At 32.3% G+C, this 12,408-nt stretch overlaps 1 protein-coding gene across 1 annotated transcript; it reads left to right on the top strand.

The window, feature by feature from the left end:
• The first annotated feature begins 6,363 nt into the window (after nt 1-6,363).
• LOC131594191 (uncharacterized) lies at nt 6,364-7,139 on the top strand. The gene is made up of 2 exons (XM_058866277.1): nt 6,364-6,658; nt 6,838-7,139. The coding sequence occupies exons 1-2, from the start codon at nt 6,426-6,428 to the stop codon at nt 7,007-7,009; spliced, it is 405 nt and encodes a 134-aa protein (XP_058722260.1). The 5' UTR covers nt 6,364-6,425; the 3' UTR covers nt 7,010-7,139.
• The last annotated feature ends 5,269 nt before the right edge of the window (nt 7,140-12,408 follow it).

The following is a 12,408-nucleotide window of genomic DNA, read 5'->3' as shown; positions in this document are numbered from 1 at the left end:
CAAACTTAAACCTATCACTCTGTTGTACACAACTTACAATACTCGTCAGAATCACCACATATCCCTCACATCAATGTTCATTTCTGCAACACCGACGAGAGTTCAACCATATTGCTCTTTCGACAATGTCTCAACCGATCGAACAACGTAGAGGCATTAAACTTAGATATTATGTGGATGTTAACCCCAATCCTATCTCTAGAACCGAAAGCTAACAGATATCCCCCTAATCAAGACTTGTGATGTCTATTTCTAAAACAACACAGATCCAAAGTATTTAAGCAAAAAGATCCAGGAAACACCGACAAAGATTTGTAAAGAAAATTTTATACAACAATATAGTAACAAATATACATAGGTTTAGAGTAAACTTACAAACAAACCCAACAAAAAGGAAACACACAAAGAAGAGAAGAGATAAACCAAACATCTCACGGGTTGTCAGCTTTGGTTGATGAGCAATCCACCCTCTAATCATCCAAATGCACAACCCCATGTTGTTTTCAAGCTCTCTCTACCAAAAAGTGATGGTTGACGAGTTAGGGTTCAAAAATACCCAAAACATAACATAAAAAATCTGTTTTTCCCTATTTATACACTTTGAAACTCGCAGAGCGCGCGCCACACGCTGGGAGGGCGCATTGCGCGGCCTGGGTTGTCAACAAAAAAACAGCTTTGGTAAAAATGCCATAACTTGAGAACCGTAACTCTGATTTGTGCCCGGTTTGAAGCGTTAAAAAGCTCATTCAATTTCCTATCTAACAATTAATAAATATTAACCAAATTTATGATTTATTATTATTTTATTTTGAGCCTTATTCGTTGATGAATTACTCAAAATCACGTGTTTGAAACCGTGTCTTCGACACTTTATTACTCATGCTCCAAATACGCATCAATACCTACAAAAGACACAAAAACAATCAAACGGTATAAAAGTATATGAAAATACAACTATTCACAATGTATACGAATTTACATACAAAATAGGAAATTATTGAAACGGTATTAACAAAAAGTATCGATAAGTGCAACAAATTATATACACAAAATAACGATATTTTTGTACTTATCACCAACTCTTTGCTAGTTGTTGGTGATGTTGTTACAGAACAAGATCAAATCGAATCTATCACTATGTATTCGAGACGCACAATTGGACAAGTTTTGCCAAGAACTCGCTATTTCAACTCTATCTGCCAGTATGATTCAAGCAAATCATCAAACATGTGATGGATGTGATCAATATATCAATTCACATGGAAGGGGTTGCATGTCTCGTGGTAGTAGCGTGGTAGAGGACGCACCATGCCTAGAACTCAACTAACAAGTCAACTGTGTGGTAAGTATGGGCATGGTGTAGTGGATTGCTGACATGGGTTTGATGAGACATACACTTCTGCATCAGTTCAAGCTAATGGTTCTGAGGCATCAACTACCAAAACTGACATGATGATGAGACTCAAGATCCTCAAGCCCTGGCCTTTATGGCTTATGCTCGTAAGTATTCCTTTGGAGAACCATACGTGGTTCGCATATTCAGGTACCTCCCGCTGATTTACCTTTAATCTCTCTTTCTTGCATTCTAAGAAAATATACCATAGCTTGAGTCGTGTCAGTGTAGCAAATGGCCAATCTTTACAAATCCAATGTATAGGGTCTCCTAATGTTAATATGCCCTCATGTTCTTCATTTGGTTTGACTATTGATAATATCCTTATTGTACCTTGCAACTGATTGATAAGTAAAGATTGAATGAGTGGAGGTTGAGATTGAAAATATTTGTAGATATGGGTGATTTTTCCAATAATGGTATTTGAAATATGTTTAGAATGTTTTAAAAATTTTATTGAATGGGGAGGAAAATGTTTGTTTGTGTTATATGAAACGAGTCTCTAGTTTTTTTTTTGTGCGGAAGGTGTGTCCGAATTTTAGAATTTAGACCAACTCATTTGGTCATTTACAGGTCGAGTCCATATGCACATCATTGTATGAGTTGCACCAAAATTATACGATTTGAACAAGGCATAAGAGGTAATTTTAGAAATTCATAGTATTTAGGAGAAACACTAAGGGTGTATTTAAAAACCCTCTAAATAAATATATGTCATTGTTAGCAATCCTCAATTATTAACTTCGACTAACATAATGGATACAAGTAACAGACACATGTCACTTTAATTAAGTTTAATAGTTGATATGAATCTTTTTTAATTAAAGGACTAATATGAACTTCGAACTAATTATAAGGGATTGGAAAAGTTATTTTAGTGTATACATATTTTGCCCCACGTGAATCAGGAAATTTAGTGAAAAAATAGCTATAGATGCTCTCCTAGGATTCTCGAACTTTTCCTTTTCCTTTTATGGAATTCCATCTTGATCCACTTTTCCTTTTCCAACCTTCTTTCGATGTTGCATTCTCCCCGTCATTTCTACTTTCCATTAATCACGTATGGGTTATATCCTAGTTAAATGCTTGTTTTTTATTTGGTTTAGGGTAATGTTGTTGATGATGATGATGATGAACAATTGTTTTTTGGATGTTCAATTTTAGGGTGTGGAAAATTTATAGAGAAGTCAGACCTTCTCTCTAATCATGCTTTATCGTTATTCCACTATTTTAATATGTTGCTTTTGATTCATAAAATCCTGATATTTAATTCAAACAATGTTAAGAGCCTAATTAGGATATGCAACATAAGACAAGAGTTTGGTTTCTTTGTTCTAATTTTTTAGGCTATCTCTTGTGCAAATATATTACCATTTTATCGGAAAAACATCAAGTCTAAAAAGGAAACACCATAAATAAAATGTGACTTGTTTTTATATATATTTGACACTAATCAATTGTCAAATTGATTAAAAATATATATATTTTCATTGAATTTCAATTTATTTTTTATAAAAAAAACGTGTGTAGCTTAACATTTTCCTCTTTATAAATATTATAAACATGTTACATGTATTTTCTCCTCGTCTCCATGCATTTCTTTTCTTTCTCTTTTATCAATATGATATTTTCTCTATGTTTGAGCTCAAAATTTGTCTCTGTCACTTGAATTATTTACATAACTAATTTGTCCTTTAACCATATTTTCAATGTTAGTCCTAGATAAAACCGTAGGATCCATTCACCAAATAACTAAATTTGTCGCAATTAAGTTGTAGTGCTTCATTAATCTGAATATGATACTTGATTGGTTAAGTATGAAAACCTATAAAGAAAACTAGTCGTCTACCCGTGCGATGCACGAACATGTTTGATTGAATTATTATTCTATTAAATTATTTATAATCATTATAATTTTTAAAAAATTTAATGAATTGATATAAATATTTCTTATATACTTTGTGTTATTTGTTTAAAATATATGCTAATTGTTTGATCACTTAAAATAAAATTTAAAATAAGTGAAGTGGAAGAAAGTTAGAATTATACATAAAAAAATGAAAAAAGGAAAAATTGTAGAATCAAAATATATTATAAACAAATTTTTTTAAAGGTACATGATGAGATTTATAGAATTAGAAAAAAGAAATAATAATTTAAGCGTGACAATTAAATTAAAGGTTCGAATGAAAAATTCTCAGTATTAAATTAATTTGTATTTTTTTTATATCTCTAATTATAAATTACAATTTAAATGTGAAAAAATCCTAACAAAACATTACAACAGATAATAAGTAAAAGAAGATATAAACGGGGTAATAATATTATTAGGCTTTAATTTTTCATAAATTAGTAAGAAACATGAAAGTGTATGAAATAGAAATCTAAGTTTACAAAACTTTTTTTATAAGGAGTTTTTTTTATATAATAAAAAATTGAATATACTTCTAACCGATTCCTTTCTCAAATTGATCCACATTTGAAAAAAAATAGTAAATAATTCAAATCTAATCTAATTATCCAAGCAAATGCATTTGACAAAGATACAATTGTTTTTTTAAATGAGAATGCATCATATATCATCCCCAAATAAAATCATTAAAATAAAAATTTGTTAGCGAAAGCACTAAAGAATCTTCTTGTAAATTATCATTCAAATAATCCTAGTTTGAACAACAATTTACATACTCCAGCCATAAATTATATTATACTTCTTAAAAATGTTTCATTATGGCTATACATAAATTCCTTGTCACGTCAAGTTTTAATGGTCCATCTCCCATACTCAGCCCCAATAGCCTAATTTTGAGAAAAACAACATATTACAGAAAATAAAAAAATGCAAAAAAAAGGACCAATTAAAGAACATTCGTTAAACTTGGTCGGTTGAAAAACAATGGGAGATGAATTTGAAAACTATAGCACTGTTTAAAAAGTATAAAATTAGTAAAACAATTACTTGCTGCATAAAAATGTAAAACAATTATCTGCTGCGTAAAAAGTTTAAGTTTATTAGATGTTAACCGAATTCCATTAAGAAAATCGGAATCATAAGAGCTTAAAATTGCAACTCGTCAATTAAATTATTCCTATTTATATTTATTTATAAGTGACAGAAGTTACTATAATTAATGGTGCTATGATTTTGTGAGATAAAGAGTTAGTGGGATGAAAAATTACTAACCCCACCTTTCCAATGCACATTTTGCATCCTCGTATAATAAAAAAAAAAAAAACTAAACCCACGTAAATATTCAGATTAGTTATTGAAAAATAGAGTTAGTGGAATGAAAAACTACTAATTACACATTTCCATACACATTTTGCACCCTAATGTATTAAAAACCAAACTCACGTAGATATTTCAATTAATTATTGAAAAATAAAACAAATAAGTAATTATATTTTAATTTATTTATAAATAATGATTAATTATAAAATATGAAATTATTTGAATTAATAAATAAATAAGAAATAGTTTTGAGTTAGTGGGATGAAAAATATTTATATTTAATTTTTTATTATATTAAATTAATTGAATTATTAATAAATAAATAAAATAAACAAATAAAATAAATAAGAAATTACAAATATATTAAATTAATTTAATTATTAATAATGAATTAAATTAAATAAATAAAAAATTACAAAAATACCCTCAATTTTGACGCCAGAAACTACTAAGAGACTTAACAACTTTAATATATAAGATATATATAAAATATAAGATAAGATGCACTCAATTTTGGCGTAAAAAATTGCTAAGAGACTGAACAACTTTAATATATGAGATTATTTACTAATTTAAAATTTGATTGAGTACTCCTTAAAGTCAAAATCAATTTAAATTATTTTAAAATAAATAATATAAAATATAATATAATATTAAATGATTTGGTGTTGGATTATATATCTACATAACTCTAGAATATTGAAATGCTACTGTTTTAGACTTGCCCGACAACTAGGAACGGCCCTATCCATATCTACTTTGGGACTGTCTAATGACCTTGGCCCAATCACTCAAGGGCAGAAAGGCCACCACCTCTTCAGCTCGCTGCCGAGCTCGCTCTTCCGTCCACGACCGGAGACGACCCATCACGACCTCATCGATCAAGTCGACTCATGCGTCATTGGTTGGACATCCAATTCCTCGGATACCGCCCATAACACCTTCATGTCGACCAGGAACGCCCTTCTGCTTGCCCAACGGCTAGTTCCGAGCAACTTCCCAGGATTCCTAGATTTACTCCTAGAATCCTGACAGTCACGCGTTTTGGACCTAAACCCACGATTCAGCCCAAAACGCTGACCAATGGCCATGCGCTGGGGGTAATATATAAACTCTCTCCCTCAAAAGAGTTAGGTAACACATTCTCAAAACCCTAAACACTAAATCATATTTGTGCTCCTACTTACTTGATTGTCGGTGTACTTGCAGGTACACCCCCTTTTTCTCCATCACCAACATTATGCAAGACGTATGTGACTCTTTCTGATTTTGATCCTCACGTCATACATCTATCAATTTAAAATTTGATGGTACATCAATATATTTTATTAAACTAAATAGATAACTTGATTACTGTATATTCTATTTATAAAAATCTAGAATTAATATTGAATAAACTTCTAAAAAATATTATCTTGAAATTCTCTATACATCTCAAAAGCATAATAATCAAGATTTTTTTAAGAAATGAAGATGAAATATACTTAGAATTAGGACATACACATATATAATTAGCAAAGACGAAAATGATGGCTTAACATTGCAACATGGTTGATGCTATAACCAAACATAGAAAACTTTGATGTGATAATAAATACTTAACACTTGTGTGAACCCCATTTTAAACATGAACATGAAAGCCAAATATAACAATTCACACTATAATTATAACGCAATTTAAACCAAACAAAGTTTCACTACACATTATTGCAAACTATCATAATATAATTGTTATGTCATATATCTTCAACCACATAAGATAAATTAATTCTAAGAAAGAAAGGAATTAGCAAGAAGAAAATGGTAACAAAGTTATCAATTTATTTGGCATTTGTATTGGTAGCGTTACCATATTATCCAACTTTGTGTCAAGATAATGATTGGCAAAGTCTAATAGATCAAGCACAAGAGTATGGTATCTCTCAAGAAACAGTTGCTGAGGCTCAAAGTGTTTTAGGAGATAGTTCTATGGAACAGGTTGCCCAAGATGCTTTGCGTGACGGGTCATTGGCTGATTGGGTTATAGAAGCAACGTAAGATCATATCATGTCTGCTATTCTTTTATATATTTTAAAGATATTTTTGACATTTTTGGAGACTCGTGTAAATTACTCACCGTTCAAACGTGAAAAAATAACTATTCACCTTTTAATTTTTATTTAAGTATATAATTAACTATCAACTAAATTTGAATGTTGTTGTGAAAAATCAGTGAGAATGACAAAGGAAGCACACCACCATCAACACGATCAAGTGGAGGTTTACCTAGTGATGTAGTGAATTCACCAAATTTGGCCCCAAATGAAGGACCTGAACTAGCACCAAATAATGCACCTTTAAGTGCACCATCACCTGCCCCTTATGCAGCACCTCCCCAAGCATGAGACATATGTTTATTTAGTTATGCAATAGATGTACTTTATATAGACTTAATGTGATGTAGATTAAACCAAAAAGTAAGTTCACATGAAGAGTTTTGTCATCTAAAAAATATTAGTGATGTAGTTTGTTGATGTTTATGATTTATTTATGTGAAAATAATATTTGATTTGATATTATTAAAATATTATTTCCAATTATTTTCACATTTATGCTGCCAACATTGAAAGAGTATCATATGATGGCTATGACTATACACTTCAACATGTATGTTTAAAAATAGAATAAAATCATAGTGATAATTTTTTTGTAACAAATTTATTCTTTACTCAAATCGTGTATAAGAAATAATAACAGTTTGAAATAAAGAAATATCAAAGAAGTTATAAGAGATGGAGAATTTGAATCTAATGTTTTGAATTTTTGAAGAATGTGTTTCAACTCTAAACAATACAAAAAAAACTAGATCACCTATATTTTATGTATGACAGAGAGTTTAATTTTAGAGAATTTTTTAATACACATGTTTTCTTAGAGATCTCTGGCGAAAATATCAAAATACCTCAAGAATTCGGATGTGTACATCCAAACGCACATTTTATTAAAAAAAAATGGTGATTTCACATGTGCACTTTCGAAGACACATTTTTTTCTTCAAAAAAACGTGACTTCGCATACTTCCGAAGACACTTTTTTTTCCAAGAAAATATGTTTTCGCATGTGCACTTCTGAAGACACTTTTTTTTCAAGAAAATGTGACTTCGGATGTGCATATCCGAAAACATGTCTGGGATAGCAGAAACATAATCCTTAAAACCAAAGCAACACAACATATATTCATCATAAATCATTGAAATTACATAATTAGTTCAACAAAAATGTAACGTTACATATTGTTATAAACAGGTAATTGAGGACGTCGCAACATTTTGATAACATCTTCTCCGATCTTGAAGCTTCGCATCCAACTTGATCGGACCCTTTGAAGAATATTGTTGAAAAGTTGTCCACATAACCTCTAAATCGTTGTTGTTCTTTAGCTTAAATTGGGTGAACTTGAATTTTTCTTTAGTGTCAAGTAAAGGTGAACGATACTCAAGCTTGACCACCTTTCGATTTTCTGGATATTACAAGAGAGAGTTTAGTATTGGAATCAGCTCGGCGAACAGGGTGTCGTGCGATAACCTAAATTGAAGTGGCATCGTGTAACCACTACTGAAGTAGACAAAATCAAGATGAGGATATGTTTGAGTCATTTATGATTATGGCTTGTGATGTTGATGAAGTGCTTTAGAGACCATATTTATAGGCTTTTTGGAGCAATATGAACCCAAAAATCTTATCTTACTATCAATGCATATTTCGGAAATGCACATCCGAAATAAACATTGATGCTTTTTTAAAAAAAATTGAAGGTTCGTTCGGATGTGCATATTCAAATTATGCAGAATCACAAGGACATTTTGTTATGGCAAAATCATCAGCAAATCAACATAGAAAAAAAAAGGCAAAATACCCTTTTTAGTCCTGTAAGTTTATCTCAAGGTTCATTTTGGTTTCTTAACTTAAAAATGTTCATATTGGTCCTTTAACTCTTCAAAACATTTTATTGTAGTTCTTTTAGTCTAATTAGCGATGAATTTATCAACCGATTTCTGAGTTTTTCTGTCGCTGATTAGACAAAAAGGACTAAAATGAAATATTTTGAATAGTTAAGGGACCAATATGAATATTTTTTAAGTTAAGGGACCAAAATGAACCTTAAGGTAAACTTACGGGACCAAAAAGGGTATTTTACCTAGAAAAAAATAAAATTGATAAGAATAAACATTGATTACATGAAATATATACATATTATATATGTATTGAATCGTATTGGTTTTACATTGTTCACTACAATACATTCAAAAAATGATTCGATTACATTCTAAAATGCACCGAACGAATTCTCACCGCTTAATTTTAAAATCGGATGTGCATATTCTCTCATGCTTCATCATTTCTTTGAACTCCACCATCTTTTCATAAAAGTGATCCGACCAAGTTTCCGTCTCTTTTGTATGATGTGTCGTCCACTGACACACACCCTGTTATACACACTTGTTATAAGATGGCACATCTCAGGGAAGGATATCCACTTTGAAATTGGTGTCTTACCGCTTAGTTGACATGTCGTCTTGGATACTTTTCACCTTTTTAGGCGCACCTTTGGTTTTTACCGATTGCGAAGGAGGTTTCAAATCAGTTGTTTCCGAAAAGCGATTTTCTCAATTGTTCTTTTATGTGCATTTTTATGGTGTCATCCACTTTAGAAAATCTATCCATGATCATTCCAACTCCATTGTGATGGTTACATTGGATGTACCCTCCTTTGTCGGTTCATAGTCACTAAGTCAAACACATGGAAGCCCGTAAGTTTTTCTAATTGTACACCCACACTTCGAACTATCCGGCCCCATCGTATCCGCCCGCTTCGCTTCATGAAAAATAAAATTCAATCCCCCCCGAGATATTTTGAAAATCAATTGCGAGTATAGAGTGTTGCCTTGAAACCGGTGTTCTGACATAGTTTTGCTCCGGCCAAACGTGGTTTGAATTTCATTATGTTGATTTTGTAGCATTGATAAGTGCAAATTGTATTTGTTTTTGTGTATAAGTTTTGTTGCACTTATCTATTCTTTTTGACAATATCGTTTGAATAAACGCCATTTTATTGTAAATACGTTTACTTTACGGATTATTGTATTTTATTGTAATTGTGTACCGTTTGATAGTTTTAATGTCTTTTTGTAGGTATTCTTGCATGTTTGGAGTCTCGAGTAATAAAGTGTCGAAGGCACGGCTCCGGATGCGCGTTTTGAAGAAATAAAGAGCCAAAGTTCTGTCAAACTCGCTAAGCGCAAATTCTAGCGCGCTATGGCCCTTTTTGTGTTCCTTTGGCAGTAACTTTTGCTTCGCAAGCTCGCTTAGCCAGCTTTTTCTCGCTTAGCTAGATAAGCTCGCTTAGCCAGAAATAGCTCGCTTAGTCAGATCAATTTTTGTTGTTTAGTGTAAAATATTTGTAAATAGTGTACGTATTAGTGGAAGCTCGCTTAGCGAGATCTGTGTGGCTTAGCGAGGTCTGCGAGTTCAGAATTGTATATATGTTGTAAAATCAGATTTTGTTAGGTTTTATAATCTTTTTTTGGACAAAGTTGAGCTCTGATCCATTTTTTTGTAGTTTAGAGGTTCAAGCAACATTATTGGGTGGTTCATCATGTCAATTAGTAGCGGGCGGTCTCTGATTGTGCCGACAACACAAGAGGTTTTTGCTTGTTCTTCTTCTTCCCTATGACCCATTCCAATGGTGGGGTTTGTATGTATATTTTTCCTCTCCTGTATGTATATTTGTCGATCTTGGGATCATTTATATAGTTGCTTTACAAATCATTATTGTTGTTGTTCTTGATCTTTTTGCTTAAATGCTTTGGGTTTGTGTTGTTTTAGAAACAGACATCATAGATCTTGATTAGGAATGGTAGCTATTAGTTTCTAAACTCTAGACATAGATTTGGGGCTAATAATCTTAATGGGTATCATGTTTAATGCCTCCGTGTTGTTTGTGTTGGTTGAGACATCGCTGATGTGAATAGTACGGTTGAGCTTTCGTTAGTGTTTCAGACATGGACATTGATGTGGCATCTCGAATGATGCCTAGTGATTTTGATGCGTATTGTGAGTGTTGAGCGACAAGATCTTCAGATTTAAGTATTCAACGGATTGAGTAGAAATACGATTCCATAATGAATTCTCTTAAGCTACAATAGATTGTTTATTTGCTTTTATTTACTTTTCTCGCATTTACTTTCCGTAACCCAATCATGAAACTTAGAACGCGAGATAGTCAAACGACAGTTTTTCTCTTCCAATCTATATGGATTACAATACGATATAACTTATATCACCCGGTAATAAAGAATACCTATTACTTTTTGCTTGCCGCTTTACCGCTTCAACAAAATGGCGCCGTTGCCGGGGATTTGTTTTGCGATTAATCGCATTGCGATGGTTTCACGTTTTAAGTTTCGTAAATATGTCCATATCATATATTTTGTGCATATTCTCATACTTGTGTATTTTTGTATATTTGTACATGTTTGTGTGTTTGATTTTGTTCCTCTTTACTTTTGCTATTTAGCAAGGTGAAGTTGGCTAAACAAATTTAACTCGGATAGTTCGTAAATTCTAATTCTTCATTTTTCAATTTGTTTAGCCAATGGAGGATTTTGTAAATATTGTGTTTTATGAATATTTCTGCTTTTACGCATATGTGTATATACTTTTTCTTTTGATTCGTTTGTTAAGTGTTTGGTCAGGACGCTTTCTTTAGGTTGCGTTGAGGCGAAAGCATTGGCGTGTCGCGAGGAAGTTACTTGCCATTCACGAAACAGTAAAAGGTGTCGAGCTAACGACGTAAAACAAGCGCTTGAGGGAGGCACCCCTATGTTTTTATTTTCTGTTTTGTTGCTTTATAGGTAAATAAGCGGCGAGGGAGGCTTGGATTGTTTCTGTTTCCTGCTGGAAGAATTTCTGTTGCAGTAAGCTCGCTAAGCGGTTGTAGAGCTCGCTTAGCGTGGTTGCCTGCACCAGAATTATTTCCTATTTCTCCAAGCTATTCTTGCCCAATTCTTTTGTTCCTATTCTTTTATACTTACTCTTTTGTATATCTGTCTGATATTTGAAACACTTTGAGGTATTTTTCGTTTCAAATCCGCAAGTATGTTTCTCAGTGTAACTTTGATTATCGATAATTCTAAAATAGATTCCTTCTCTTCTGGCTTAAGTCGGTACACAATTGGATGTCCTTGTAGCTTGGTGTCCAATGCATGATTATGAATACCTCAAATGACACTAAAACACCACAAACAATAAACCCTACAAGATACACACAATTTAAACAGACACACACATTTTCTCGATGCCGTGTCATCATGTTTTAACGTTAGAACTTTTGGAACATATTTCCCACCTCTCTCGTATGTTATCACAACAAATACTTGCTTTCTACTACTGCCATTGGCGGACCTTTCTATCACAACACCAAACCCAAGTTTTCTAGCTTCAATTCGAATCCATTCAAGAAAATGTTGACGAGAGGTGAAAGTCATTTCATTTGTAAATTGTTTTTCGAACATCTATCGCGACAACAATCGTTTTAACATCGTCCTTCACCTCATTCGGCTTAGAATCTTAATTGACCTTCTTCGGAACCTTTACACCATCTTTGGGAATGTTGTCGGGGTGCTCCATACCTAACACAAGCTAAAAAAACATGAATTCTGTTAAAATAAATTTCTCAATTCTGTAACAGATATTTTTTCAAAAATGCACATCCGAAATAAGTTTGGTGGAGTTCGAAAGTGCA

The sequence above is a fragment of the Vicia villosa genome, linkage group LG4 (genome assembly GCF_029867415.1).
Source record: "Vicia villosa cultivar HV-30 ecotype Madison, WI linkage group LG4, Vvil1.0, whole genome shotgun sequence".
Taxonomy (NCBI): Eukaryota; Viridiplantae; Streptophyta; class Magnoliopsida; order Fabales; family Fabaceae; genus Vicia; species Vicia villosa.
This window is presented reverse-complemented; position numbering and strand designations above follow the sequence as displayed.